Source organism: Calidris pugnax, unplaced genomic scaffold, assembly GCF_001431845.1.
Source record: "Calidris pugnax isolate Ruff unplaced genomic scaffold, ASM143184v1 scaffold44, whole genome shotgun sequence".
In the NCBI taxonomy this organism is placed as follows: Eukaryota; Metazoa; Chordata; class Aves; order Charadriiformes; family Scolopacidae; genus Calidris; species Calidris pugnax.
Window position 1 is genome coordinate 42,155,699 of NW_015094506.1, and position 14,708 is coordinate 42,170,406.

At 36.4% G+C, this 14,708-nt stretch overlaps 1 protein-coding gene across 1 annotated transcript in view; it reads left to right on the forward strand.

Moving 5' to 3' along the window:
- Positions 1–634: 634 nt before the first annotated feature.
- Positions 635–14,708, forward strand: part of CERK (ceramide kinase) — a gene marked incomplete at its 5' end in the record, with an annotated part of 29,854 nt that continues 15,780 nt past the window's right edge. The window contains 5 exons of the mRNA XM_014963358.1: positions 635–773; positions 1,960–2,082; positions 3,618–3,743; positions 4,279–4,342; positions 7,033–7,178. Coding sequence (XP_014818844.1) covers positions 635–773; positions 1,960–2,082; positions 3,618–3,743; positions 4,279–4,342; positions 7,033–7,178 — 598 coding nt within the window. The remainder of the gene's footprint in view (positions 774–1,959; positions 2,083–3,617; positions 3,744–4,278; positions 4,343–7,032; positions 7,179–14,708) is intronic.

Consider the following 14,708-nt stretch of genomic DNA (forward strand, 5'->3'; position numbering starts at 1 on the left):
AGAAAAAAGAGTGAGGGTGGAGGAAATTCTTTCACAGTGTATGGGCAAGAGGCCTTTAATTCTGAAAACCAATAGTTTTAAATTTGATACAAGGGAAATATTTAACAGTACATACGCATAACGTCTAGAATTTGCTTCTTAGGAGATCCTGAAGTTTAAAAGCTTAGTGAGATTTAAAGTCTTAAGAATTCATATGAATGCCCTTCTTTCATAAGCCAGCTACTTACTTGAGAATAACAAATGGCCTCTGTAGTCTCTCTGCACTAGATTTAGTTGCACATTCTTTGAAATAGCTTGTGCTATTCACTGTCAAATATCTGGACTAGGCGTCAGTGAAGGGGCAATTTCATTACTCTGAAAGGCAATGTTTCTGGATTTTGGCTTCATGCAAAAATGTTTTTATACTCAGAATACCTATTTTATTCCGAGAAATCATAGACATTTAAAATATCATTTGGAGTAGTTCATAGGGTGGTTATAGATTGTGCACTTTTACTAAGGGCAAAAGGAAATAGAAAATATTCTGTAAGTTTCTTCTTATGCTCTTTGTTGTGCTTATTGAGCAGCCACTCCAGTTGTATGTCTATGTCATATGTGTTGAAATAGTAATTCTAGTGCTGTTTAAACATGTTAACATGTAAGATCTTCTGTTTATACAGAAAACTGTTTTGTACCAACCTCTGAGATCATTGCTGTAGAAGAAACTGAATTTAACAAGAAACAGCGTAATACTGGCAAATGGCACAAAATGGCAAAGCCCCATGCTTTCACGGGTAAGGCAAATACAGTCTCAAGATGCTTGTACTTATTACTTTGTTGGGGGTATATTAAGGCAGACTCAAAAGGAATCTTCAGATTTTTTTTAAACAGAAGTGATGTTTAAAAACAAACAAGAAGCCCCCGAATACCTTCTGCCCTAAAAAACTCCACAAAACCAACCAAAAAAAAAAAACCTCCCACCAAAAATGTGTCAGTTTAAGTGTAAAGTTTCTTATTTTGGAAAACAAAAACCTTTCCATTAAGAACATATGCTGTGTTTAGTTATTTAATGAAGTCCTAACTAATGTCTTATGTTTCTGCCGCAGAATGACTTTGCAGTAGGCCAATTGTTTTATGCTACTTGATGAGAAAATCAAGGAAGAGGCTGAAAAAATGAATCCTAAATGTTCGGGGTTTTTTTTAAATTGTCCCCAACCATCAGAATGCGTGCATGTAAAGGTTCTTTGTATTATTGACAACATTCTTTAAAAAAGTGCCAGAAATAAAATTGTTTGTTTTGGAGAAAGTGTGGTGACTTTTGTGCTGCAAAGCTGGAGCAAATGTGATTGTTCCCATGCCAAAATGTGATATTGTAGAGTACTTGTCTCACGTTTAGCCCTTCGGTAACAATGATTGGTAATAATGTAGATGGAAAGGTACGGGTGCTTCTTGTTTCACCAGTCTAGTTCTTAATGCACAAGAAAATTCTAAATTCTTCTCAAATTTTAGCTTTTTGAAGTTAAATTCACACTGTTGGTTACATGGGAGCTGATGTGAGGTTTTGGCCTATCCTCCTAAGGTTATGACATTTTATATTATGAAGACACTGCAGACTTAAGTATGGATAAAATAATATGTAAGCTCAGTGAACCTTTGTATAAGCATGTCTATAATCAGTTTATGGAAAATAGATTGTATTTGCTTTAAAAAGAAGTTGATGTTTGGGTATCTGCTATGAAGTAATGACCTAGAGCAAGTGTTTTCACTTATGTTTTCACTTTGACTTTTTACAAGTGTCCTGTTCACAGTGAATACTTCTGTCATTTGCAGAAATATGTAGTGGAGGTTAATTACCACTTTTCTCCAAAGGCAGATATTTTGGAGATCTCTCTGCAAAGCATTTAATGCATTTGTCATTTCACAGAACTCTCTCATTGTGCCTCTTTTCTTTCTTTTCTTTTTTTTTTAACATTTAAATAGTGTATTATGTGAAGAAAGCTCGAAATCACCGCTGGCGGTGCAGTGATGTGACATTTTGGTGTGTTGATGAGCACTTGTGTAATCAGTGGATACAGGCGCTGAAAGAATTACTTGAAATGCAGAGTAAGTTTGACTAAACTACTAACATTTGCAGTGTCATTTTACAGGATTGTACATAATTTAGTATTATTTTGGTATAGCTACTTTTTTGAACTCTTAAGAGCAGCTTATGCTCAAAAGTTGAGGGAACTGAGAGCTGAACTGTTGCGTTCTTCCTGTCACTACTTTTGTATCTTGTGTATTAGCCAAATTGTACTGAGTGTTTTACTCTAATCCGTTTCAAACACTGGGGTTTGTGCCCCCATTCAGTACACCTGTGAGAGATGTGGCCTGGGCAGCCACCTCTGCGGGAGTGCAGGTGTTCAGTCGATTGACAACAGGCTATTTCAGAAAAGGTAACAGAATTTCAGACTCTTCAGAAAAGACTATTTGAGAAAAGGTTCTCAGAGGGTGAATCATGCTTTGGGTGTGTGGCAGCTTTAAACCAGTTAAGCAGTCTAGCTTGGGTGGGTTTATTATGCAAATGTGCCGATCTAATAACTGTTTATTCTTTCCATTTAAAATAATAATTTAGAATGCCATCTGAGGAAGTGTGAATGCTATAACAGTTCTTTGTGTTCTATACAAAAAAGAAAGGCTCTCTAGGTGCAGCAAGCTGTTAGTTAGTACAGAGGTGTAATAATTGCTTTAATTGCCGCCACCAATATAGGCTCTCTAGATGCAGCAAGCTGTTAGTTAGTACAGAGGTGTAATAATTGCTTTAATTGCCGCCACCAATATAAATCCATAACTGTTTGAACAAACTTGAGATAGTAATAGCAAAGGTGTTTTCTGGAGTTACACTATACGGCAAGCATGTGCTGTGCAGGATGTGGTTTTGTGGGTATTCTTATTTTGTCTTTATCACAGAAAGGAAATGTGTTCTAACTATGTTACCAAAGCAAGAATGTTGTTTAAATAAATTAATGTAAAAGTGTTTCTGTGTATGCTTCACTCACAAGTGCCTTTCCTCATGCTGCCCTTGATTTGTCTTTGCTCTTTTACAACTGATACTGACCACGTTAAATGGGAAGGTATTGCAAGAATAATATGTATAAGAATGTGAGATGTGGAGTCAGATTAAATGATTCTGAATTTCACGTGATACCATATTACAAATTTGTTCAATGCTGTCGGTATCCTCAGTATAACAAAGGTGATAGATGAGTCCAGAGAGTGAGTCCAGAGAAGGGCCATGAAAATGGTCAGAAGGCTGGAGCACCTCTCCTGTGAAGTCAGGCTGAGAGAGCTGGGTTTGTTCAGCTTGGAGGAGAGAAGGCTCCAAGGAGACCTTATAGCAGCCTTCCAGTACCTAAAGGGGGCCTACAGGAGAGATGGGGAGGGACACTTCATCAGGGACTGTAGTGATAGGACGAGGGGTAATGGTTTTAAACTGAAAGAGGGTAGATTTAGATTAGATATTAGGAAGAAATTCTCTACACTGAGGGTGGTGTGTGCTATGTTCACTTTGATATTAACAGGTTTGGTTTTGTATAGCTTGTTGAATTTTTGTTTTGTGTACAAAAGCAGTGTACTATAACATGTTTTCCTTACTACAGAGTGTAGACCAAAGCACTTGCTTGTATATATTAATCCATATGGAGGAAAACGACAAGGGAAGAGGATTTATGAACAGAAGGTTGCTCCACTGTTCAGTCTGGCTTCTATCTCCACGGATGTTGTTAGTGAGTATTGAATATTTATTAATAAACACAATCTGAACTGTTTAAAACACTAAAAACTACTAAAAAGTAGTTAGTTCTTTATGTTACTTACCTTTTTATAATAAGGAAATGAAATGAAGTGGTAGAGAGGGAATGTTTTCTAATTAAAGCATAGGTACCCAGATAAATGATGACGTATCAATTTTCTGCATACTAAACCAAAACTTCAGGTACTTCTGAGCTATTTGAGCTCTTCATTTTTAAGATACTGTCTTTCTTTCCCCTTTCAGTTTTACTGTTAAAACCAGTTGCTCGTTTGCACTATTTTTTAGTGAAGTATTTTTCCATGTACACTGAAGTGCATGTCTCTTCCAATTCTTTCCTTGGCATAAAACCTTTTGAAACACATTTTATGGGCAAGCTGTTTTATGGTCACATTGGTAATAGAATCATGGTTATTAATGAATTAATAATAACATCTTTATAATCATATATTTTATACCATTTTACAGTAATATTTTTATAACAGTAATTTTTAATGTGTTTTTCTTCATAGTAACTGAACATGCTAACCATGCTAAGGACAATTTATTTGAAGTTAATATTAATAAATATGATGGGTAAGTAACTTCATTTGCCTTTTTTTTTTTTTTTTCTTCTCTAACTGATACATTCTGTAATCAGTCTGTTCTTGCCTCTAATTTAAAATAGTAGCCTTCATTGCTGATATGTTTCTTGCAACAGCTGAAAGTTCTGGGACGTATGCCCTTCTACAAGAGAACCATATTTAGAAGTACCAAAGGAAAACTAAACTGTTTCTGTAAACTTGTCCAACACACAATGCATTCAAGTGTAATATAGCAATTTTTGCATAAGGCTTGTGTTCAAAAGATGAATGTAATATTAATTCTGCTCATCCAAAGGTTGAGCATTCTGTGATAGCTTGAAACCTACCCTGAAATCTTTTGTGGTATTGACGTATGCGTGAGTCCAGAACATGTGGTTATATGGAAGATTTTAATAATAGTTGAACCACATAAATGCGTTGTTCCTTCAAGTTTCTTCTCACATCCAGGAAGTTTCTTTGAATTCCGACACCTGATTGTCGTTTACCTGTCCTTTTAGATTGCTTCTGATAAGCGGCTTTCCCTTCATTCAGTGATGAGAATCTTCATTTAGTCTCTAGATTCCCTCTTTGGCGAAGCTGTGCCTGTAATTTTGGAACTAGATACAGGATTCTTAGTGATAACCACTTGACTGCCTTCCAAGTGTATTTACTTGAGACAGTTTATTTAAACCTCTTGTGCTAGTTTCCTGTTTGTTCTTCCCATTTCACCTTACAAAAATTTCTTATGGTGAGTGTACTAATTTAGTAGCTCAGTGAATGGCTGTTCTTTGAAGACAGTTACTTAAAATACTCATTCAGTTACAATTTAGCAGGTTTTTGTACATCATTGTGCTGAACAACTAGAGCATGCTGTAATATTCTGCAGGTAATTACTGTGTTTAGAATAAGTTTGACATGTATGAATCGCTGTGCTTCCTTATCCATGTGCCTGTTTCACAGCCTTTGTAAAATTTTCAGATTGTTTTTTTCCTTAGTTCTTGAATTATTTCACAAAATGGTTGAAATTAGAAGGGACCATAGATCTTTTAAAACTCATTTGTCTTGTGGACTTGCTTCTCCTGAAATCCTTTAGCATATGTAGTTTACTGTTGTCATCTGTCTAAAAGGTGAAATGCTAGTCCACTGGAAAAATAAACTCAAAATGTAAGAATCACTCCAAGAAGAGCTCTCGTGCAGTAGTTCTTCACTAGGGACTTTCACTTGTGACTTGAACTTTGGTCATCTGATGTTTGCAGTTCATTTGCTGATATTGTATATGTGAACTTCTTTATCTGCTAGTATTTACCCTTGACAGGTATAGACACTCGTATCACTGTCATCTCAGAGCCTGGATATAGTATTTGTTATAAATAGAGCACTACTGAGACAGCATTGACCTTGAGCTGACGTAAGAGTTTTTGTCCTCTTAACCTCTCTTAGAGTCTGCGGAGAAAGATGAGAGGCTAAAGTTAAGAAATAATGTAGTTAAGCAATGAAAAGAGAAATTAATTATAAAAACAAAAAATAAACATCCTTTTCTCCCTTCCAGTCTCTTGGGTCTTGACTTAAAGTTGGACAGTGTGTATTTTTAATACTGACCTCTGTAAATGAAAAAATAACTGTGATTTTTCAAGCTTTCCTTTGCTGAAAATAGAATAATAAGTAAATTTAAATCATCAATACTTAAATAAACTAGCTTGTCCTATGAAATACATGCTCTTTCTGCAATATCTGTTGTTGACTATGTGGAAGAGTAAGTATTAGTTTATGCATTGGAAATGATTGCTACAGATAACAGTAAACATTTCTAAACAGGTATGCTGGGGACTACATGCATAACTTTGGATTTGTCATGTGCTCCTTTAAAGTGTACTTGAGTTAGTTTTTCTGTTAAAGAATGTTTATGCATTTAAAGTTCAAGGTGTGCATTTGATTATTGTGCATGAAATGTATGCTGCTGTAAAATAGTCTTTTACTTCCTAGTATTTGCTTGGCTCTGGACTCTCTGCTGAGCTTTAACATATTGAGGATCTGTGTAGCTGCAGCACCAGCTCTGACCTGAATTAAGTTTGCAAACCAAAGTTTTGCATCTGGTAACATTTAGAACTCTGTGTTTCATTATGAATGGTTATGTAAATATACCTGACTTCTGTCTGTTTGATGGGCTCTCAGCATGTTCAAAAGAGCATGCAAGCATGCACTTCTGTTTTTTGACTTCCTTATAATGTATATACCTATTAAATTAATAGTGTAGAATATACTTCTGCCTGAAGCCACAAATATTAACTTTCTTTTCCCTTTTTAGAACAGGTACCCTATTTCCTTTTTGTTTACTTAGAAAGCTGTATGTACAGTCCTGTTCAGTGTTTTTCTTGTATAGTGAATTTCCACTGATATTTGTCTGTCTGCACACAGTAATAGAGGATAAAGATTCTTTTTTTTTTTAGGTTGCATTCCAGCGTTGCTTTTTTTTTTTCCTAACATTACAGACATGTCTAGGTGCATTTGCAGTTGTGTAGCTTGATTATTTTTTTTCTGCTTTTTGTTAATTGCCAATTTGACTGTGGGCTACTATGTTCTGTAAAAATGGAGGAGGACAATATAACAACTGTTTTTGATGTGCCCAGTGCATGCTGTAAGTAGAACACTTGCTGTGTTGTTTATTGACTGTTAGTGTGCATTCTAATTTGTGTTTCCTGGCAGTGTTGTTTGTGTTGGTGGGGACGGCATGTTCAGTGAAGTGATGCATGGTCTCATTGGAAGAATGCAGAAGGACTCTGGCATAGACCAAAATAATCCCAAAGCACCGTTAGTCCAGTGCAATATAAGGATTGGCATAATTCCTGCTGGTAAGAAAGGGTTAACTTTCAGTTTACTTTATTCATTTATTTTTGAAATTTCTTCTTACACATAACTAACTCCTTGAATTTAGGCCTAAGTGTAAGATATAAGCAATGATATTCCATAAAGACACCTAGCTAAAGTTGTTTGTGTCCTGGTATAATTATTCGTCACATGCAGTTTTGTTTGGGAAGGTAATTTTGCCAAGGAAATCAAACCTTTATGTGCAACTTTAGAATTTATTTACCAGTTGGGTTTTTTTGGTGTGGCTTATTGTGTGTTAATACAAGATAAGATGCTGACAGTAATACCTTTGCCTATCTGAACACATTAATGAGTAAGATTTACTGAACAGAGGCTTACCTGATACATAACTTTCCAGTTTCAAATGCTCTACAAATTTAGTTAGAATTGTAATGAGAAGCTTCTAACCTCCCACTGGTCTGGAAAACTCTGGACCAATACTCAATTTTTTTGTTTGGTGGTTTGTATGGGTTTGTTTTGTGGTTTTTTTTTCCTCCCCCTCCAGTTTTCATCACAGAAAGCAACTACAGCTGAGGAGCAGAGGTTCCAGAGCAGGTTGCAGTTTCTGTGCCTTTTTAGAGGTTCTCTGCCTTCACAGTTCTTAGTGCCAGCCTCTTTCAGGCAATCCTGACTGCTGTCATTGAGAGGCATTTGAGAGAGCTCATTCTTGGAGTTCAGGTCTTTGGTGATAAGCTTACTTTTTTTTTATTGACTGTAGACAGTCTTTGGATCAACCTTGCTGTTAAATCTAGTGTCCCAGGTGTTACCTCACCCTGCCTAGTTGATCCACAAGATCCCTTTAAAAGTGGAATTACAAGATGACTCTCTTCCAGGGCTGGATTCAGTATTGCAACTCTTTAATAGCATCTGCAATTTTGAGGACTCTGTGGAAAGACAATGAACAGTTCAGTGTCTTTTACATGCTGTTCTCTTTTTTTTTTTTTTGTCAGGTGCTTGAGATTTGAATTAAAGAACTGTGATATGAAGTAAACATTATGATCTTCTGACTAGAACTGCAACACAGACTTTATGAGAAAATTTAGCACAGGTTATAAAAATACACTGTGTGAAATAGTATATTTGTACCCTCAGGCTCTAGGTGACTAATTTTATACTGGTTATATCTTTGTGAAGAATGTATCCAAACCTAACTGGTCTGAATTCTTGCTTGAAAGAAGTTTAACCCTTTCTGCTTGCAGTGCAATAAGGGTTGGTTATCTAAAAGTTGCAATGTCAGTGTACCCTTATGGTTTTTTATTCTCCTTGTTAGATAGCATATTAAGGGTTCTGTGTAACAGAATTACAATAGTTAAGTATATTCTGTTTTTTATTTGTTAAAGCTTTGTATTAAAATCAGTTTGTATAATAAAAAGAATAGAATTTTAAGTGCTCCGCCCTTCATTTCCCTTATTTGAGCAAATTTCTTGGACTAAAAATTTTTGCTTACATGGTTGGTTTCAGAAGGTTTTTGCTTACTGGTGATTTTAGTCACCATAAGAAGATAGCTTTTAATATTGAGGTTCTGTTTTTTTAAAATGTATTTCTTTGTCCTTAAGAAATTAACTCTCAGCATGTTAAAATTGAAGGATTGACCTGGCTTTTTCAACAATTTCTTAATGCATTTTTTCCAATTGCAACCAAAAAGTGTCATCTCCATTGATATTTTAATACTGCTAACATGTATCAAGTCAATTTCTTCTCTCATATACTTCAGTGTTTTGTTTGTTGTGTTTTGTCCATTGTGGCTGTGTGCTATTTGAATGTATACTGCATGCTCTACTCCTTGAGCTAATGTGAAGTACAGCCTTGTAATCAGTTCTATGATTCAAATATTTTCTCCAAGTCATTATTCAGATCCCTCAAAAAGTATTTATAATGGTCTTGAAGGAATCTCGCCTTGAAGTTCTATTAATTAGGTTTTTGGAAGTAGAGAGGATAATAACTATCTTGATCTGTTTGTTTATTGTACGATATTTAAAATGATCCATTACTGAAAATACGGGAAAGTGCTTATTTACTGAAAAAAGGAAGTCAAATCACTGAACAAATCTTAGACCTTTCTGTTTTTGATTGTTTTCGTCCCCAGCTAGTGGTGAAGCTGGTCTGTTCATCTTTGCTCGATACAGTGGAGCTCTGACCATGTATTGACCCCAACAGTTCCCCTCGTTCTCAGACTAGTGCAAGAAATCTGTTCCAAAATAAATGAGATCCTTAAAAAGACTTTTTGTTTAAACTAAATTGGCAGTCCTAAAATGTAGCAAGTCAAAAGGAGTAATGAAATACAAATCATGCATCTAGAAAAACTTCATCCATAATGCTTTTTTAAGTTCTTTATAATCAACCTTTTTCTTAAAATTCTAAGAACCCAGATATTGAAAACAAACACTACCCATAGTTCAGAGATTAAGTTCTAAAGCTCAGTTTGTCTTCTGAAACATGGAGACACTTTACTCAGTAAGGACAGGAGCCTGGGCTTAAGGTGACAGTGAATCAGTGTTTTTGCCTTTTTTTATCATTTAGTACCTAGTGTCAAGCTGTGTTAACAGAAACACGGCACGTTGTGGTTTGTGATTGTGATTAAACAGTGTCTGTATTCAAACTAACACTCAATTCTGCACTTAATCTTTGCTCAGAAACTGTCAATTTAATTGTAAAAAGGTTTGGAACTAAAAATGAAAGATTTAATGCTAAAATGCTAATGCTAAAATGCTATTCTTATCTCTATGACTGTTTTTCAGTAATTAGCTTTATTTCATAGGCAGAATTCCATGGTACAGGATTTCTTTAATATTTTTTTTTTTGGTGTTGGATGCTACTTGTAAATCATGATTCTAACTTTCTGGAACAAGTCCCTTCTTGGCCCCTTTTTTGTACAGATCTGCCTGTTTCCAGACAATCCCTTTCCTTAGTGTGTCTTCTGTTTAAAAAATATTTATTCTTATGCTTCACGTTACATTTTTATGAAATAACCTGTGGTTTTTTTGACATGAATAAAGGTTTCTGCTCAAGTGGCAGTTTTAACTTGTGAGTGTCTCGTCGTTGCAGCCATTCTTCAGATCTGCCCATGTAAACTGACTGAATGCTGCTGTAAACAGATTTGCTGCGAAGAGTACTTAGAGGTTGTAGCAACTTGATAAAGTTTTGCACTGTGGTAGCTACAAGTCAGCGTACCTTCTAAAACTTCTCTTTAGTTATTACTTCCTCCTAGTGCCATCTAGCCTTAAAAGCACATTCGGCCGTGGTTTCTCACTGCATTCAGAGCGATAGCATGCCTACATAGAATGTTAAAACAGACTCATGTCTTTTTTGACATGTGGCATTGAGGTTTCATCCACGTGTTTTAGTATTAAAATTATATCCTCTAGAGTAAGCCAAAGCAATTCATTCTTCTTACTAAACCCGGCATAGAACAGGAGGACAAAGCTATCAACTGCTGTCAGAGGACCCTTCAGTAAAAGAGAACAGATTAGATTAAATACTCTTAAGATCTCAGCAGGTAGGAAAAAAAATAAAAATCCTACTTCACTCTGTGCTATGGCATAATATTATGCATTCATTCTTCCAAAAACCAAGTCTGCCAGTCTACCCTGGGGATAGCGGGGAAAAAAAGTCTTCCAAGCACTAGGAAAGATGGAATAAAGTGTAGATACAAAGTGTTAATCGCTATAGTGACTTAGGCTTATAGTGTATCCAGATCCCTCTCGCTTTTGTTGAGGTCAAGGTATGAACTCTGTAATGTCTAGGACTGAAGCATGCAGTATGATTGTAATCAGCGTGTCAGTGTGTAGCTGTAGAAATTAAGAATGCTAAAGGCAGCACAGGCTTCTTACGCAACGTGGTAAGGATGCAAATGGTGGAGGATTAATTCACAAACTTAAAAACCAGATGCAAGTAAAATCATGAGCGTGACTGGACTCTCATACGACTGTCATCTAGGCTGTAAAATTTCTCTTGGAAAATGTGTTAAAGTGTAGCATAAAAAGCTGTCTCATCCTTTTTTTAAATTACTCCAAGTGGTGCGTCCACAGCCTTCTCTGTTACAACATTTGTAATATTTAATGATCTTTGCAGTTTAGTTAGCATCTCATTTCAAGGTTCAGTATGTCCAGTTTGAAATCTGATGTGCAATGTTTTGTGTTCCTCCTTCAGCATTTTAAATCCATTCTACTTCTGGAAATGACAGTCTTGGAGCTTAATACTGCATTTAATATGGTAGGACTGCTATGAAGACAACTAAGTCAAGATTACTTTTCCCTGTGATGTTAATTTAATCTCTTAAATTTGCTATTATTGTATTAATCCATTTTTGTTGTACTGTGCTACTGAACTTCTGCTGAAGTGATTATCTGCCAAAAAAAACCCCCAGAACAAAGCCCTTCTGAACTGTTTGTTCCTTTTTAAGCCAGTCTGTAGTTCTGCAGATGTTAAACTTGATTTCTTGGGTTCTGGATGCAGAAAGGAAGAAATATAAAACTTTGAGAAGGAATATGACTGTATGCCCATGCCATTCGTCTGTAGCAGTAGCTTCTCCCCTTACTTTTGACTGTCATGTCCTCGTCATTTGAAAATCACCTCCCATAAAAGTCTCCATCTAGACTTTTCAAAATACTAAATGCTCCTTTGCCAGGAGTATGCAGTTACTCTGTCCATACATGACTCGCCTGATATTTTGTCTGTGGGGTGACTACCTGGATTCTGACTTCACAAAAATGCTATAAAGATACAGGACCCCTACTGAAGTTGTTATTCTGCCTCTGCAGCACGGACTCCTGCTGCCAAGCTAATTTGTCTCTGAGGATTCTGTGGGTGATGGGGGAGCACTTACTTCTGTCAAGGGTATCTCACATGGAGCAATGCTCATGAGCACTAGCATTATTTCTATTTCCTTATTAAATTCACTCTTTTCTGTAGGATCAACATCTATCTGACCGTTGCTTCTGTCATCTGCTTAATTTAGTACTTCCAGTTCTTTGGATTTTTTTTTAGTTTTCCACCAATAAAAGCACAAAAAATAATACTTACAGCCCACAGCATGCACGTGTTTTGGTTTAAGAAAACTTAGCTGTAAGTTAGCAGTCTAATCATTTTTCAGATGATTGATTCTGTGGAACAAAAAAAAAAAAAAGAGTAGTATAATAAAAAAAGTGGTGGAATTAATGTCATGAATTCTTCCATATAATCAGTAAATCACCCAGTTTTGCTTGTTCCTTTGGTGGTTCTGGGCACCTGTCTGCCTCATTTGTCTGCTCGCAAATATTCAGCAATATTTGCATGCAAAGGGGAAATCTGGTGATTTAGCTGTACCGAGTTCTATGTAGTGCAGTCCATCACTTTGGTTACTTTAATCTTGCTTTAGCAAAAATGTTTTATGGGGAGCACATACTCTTTAATATTTTAAATACATATCTTGGTCATTTCTCCTTGTGATTAATTAAAAGGTAGAATTTCCTTGATAATTTTTAAATCATTAAATATATTTACTTAAAAAATTACAGTGTTTCAATTTGGGGAAGGAAAAAACGTAGAAGAATTTGCCCATATGACAAGTATGTGACTGTGTGATACCTCCTAATAACAGACTTTAGGGAAAATGGGTAATGTAACAAGGCTCTAGGGTACATAATGTATGATAAAGATTCAAAGCAATTAAACTTATTTTAACGAAGAATAGTTGATAGGCTCTCTACACACTAAATACTCTTAGTAGGCTCTTAAAATCAAAATATATAGGATGAGAGCTTTCTTTAGCTGGGAGATTTCAGACATTTAGTTTGGGATTCAGTTGTCTACATATGGTGGTATGGTGCCACCAGTGTTGACATGTCCTAGCCCTGCGCAAGGCGACTGCTGTACTAGACTAGCAGTTGGAAGCCAAGCGGAGTCACCTGCAGCACTTGAACACTGGTGGGGTGTCATTTTAGCTAATGGAGTTACCCCCTTCAGGGTAGGTTTCAATTTGAAATTGATACTCAAATTTTCATGCTTACACTTAGCTGTCTGCAGGTGAGATGGGCATGGAAACTCATAGCCAGGGGGCATCTGGTCAGTATGATCAGTAGAGCCTGTAGATCTTGTGTTGCATCTGCCCATCTTGTGCAGGTGTCTCCTTTCCTAAGGCCCTTCAGGTGGGGTCTGTGTGTGAGTACCTTGAATCAAGCTCAAGCTGCCGTCAGCATTCCTGACAAGATCTTGACCACAATGGAAGTTTTGACATAGTCTGCAGTGTTACATGCACAATTCTAGGTGTGTTAACCTGAAACTTAATTGTTCCCTTGCATGCCAGTTGTCTTCTCTTCTAGCACTCCAATACAAAAATTAGTTTCCACACTGAAGATCAGTCTCTTTTAATGAGTTAGGACTCAGTTAACTACTCAATCCAACTACTTTCTTTACATTTCCATGTGGTTCTGTGCAACCCATAAAAACCTCTTGTATTTTCCTTCACTCTGTTAGGGTGTTGTCCTTAAAAATCCCTAAAGAAAATCTGGCAGACTATGTGTATAATTTCTCTGTTGCTTTAACCACAGCGAACAACATCCGCCACCTAACACTAGTCAAGAGCCATGCTCTGTGAAACCTGCTTGCCCAAACTGAGTGCTCTGGCAGTCCTAAGCTATTAATAGAGGGATATTAGTCAAACTATTTACATTCTAACCCTACTTTCTCTATCACATTTACACTGATGAAATAAGCCAGATTTTGGGGGAGTTTGCATGTGCTACTCAGAGTGCTGTTTCAGCAGTAGTAGATTCTGAATCTATTCAAGGCTCATCTGATGCTCTAGAATTCCCATTTAGTTATGAAGTATTCAAAGAGATTCAGATCCTTAGTCCTCATGAACGTTTTTGTGAATGTAAGGAACAATACTGGTTTTGCTGCTCCCAACTACTGGCTCTGAGAGAGAAAAAAACAATGATATTTTACTGTTTGTAGTTGGTGCTCCGCTGACATGTCTGAGGAAGAGCGATGGATGATTTGGCAGTTGGTAAACGCTGTTGGTGTGTTCCCCAGCCTCCCATTTTAGAATCTCAGAATTAATTTCAGACTTCAGATCTAATTTTAGTCCTCCCTCGCTAGTTAACAAATAGAAATGAAAATAAGTTCTGTAGAATTACCTAGCAGATAAATGAGCTTTTAATTGACTACAGGAGAGTACAGGGAGATAAGCCTCCAGTGTTATAATGTAGTTTGCGTGAATTCCCCTCTTCTCCTCCCACCTACAGTGTAAGACTACTCGGATGCTGTGTTTACATCAAGAAAAATGACTACCAAGGTAGTTCTAGCAGCAGAATGCAACCAGGTCTTGAAAAAATAAGAAATGTTGGATGAATTGTTAGGCTTGTACATTCAGCAGTAAAAGTTCAGGTCAGATCTTTTAGTGGCTATTTTTTTCTTTGTTTGTTTTTCTTTTCAGAAGGGGTCAGAATTTTCTTTTTTGCCTAACTGAAATTCTTGAGTGGAGGAGGCAAAATGAAACTGAAAAAATGGGCAGTAAAGCATAGCTTCAGTGTCTG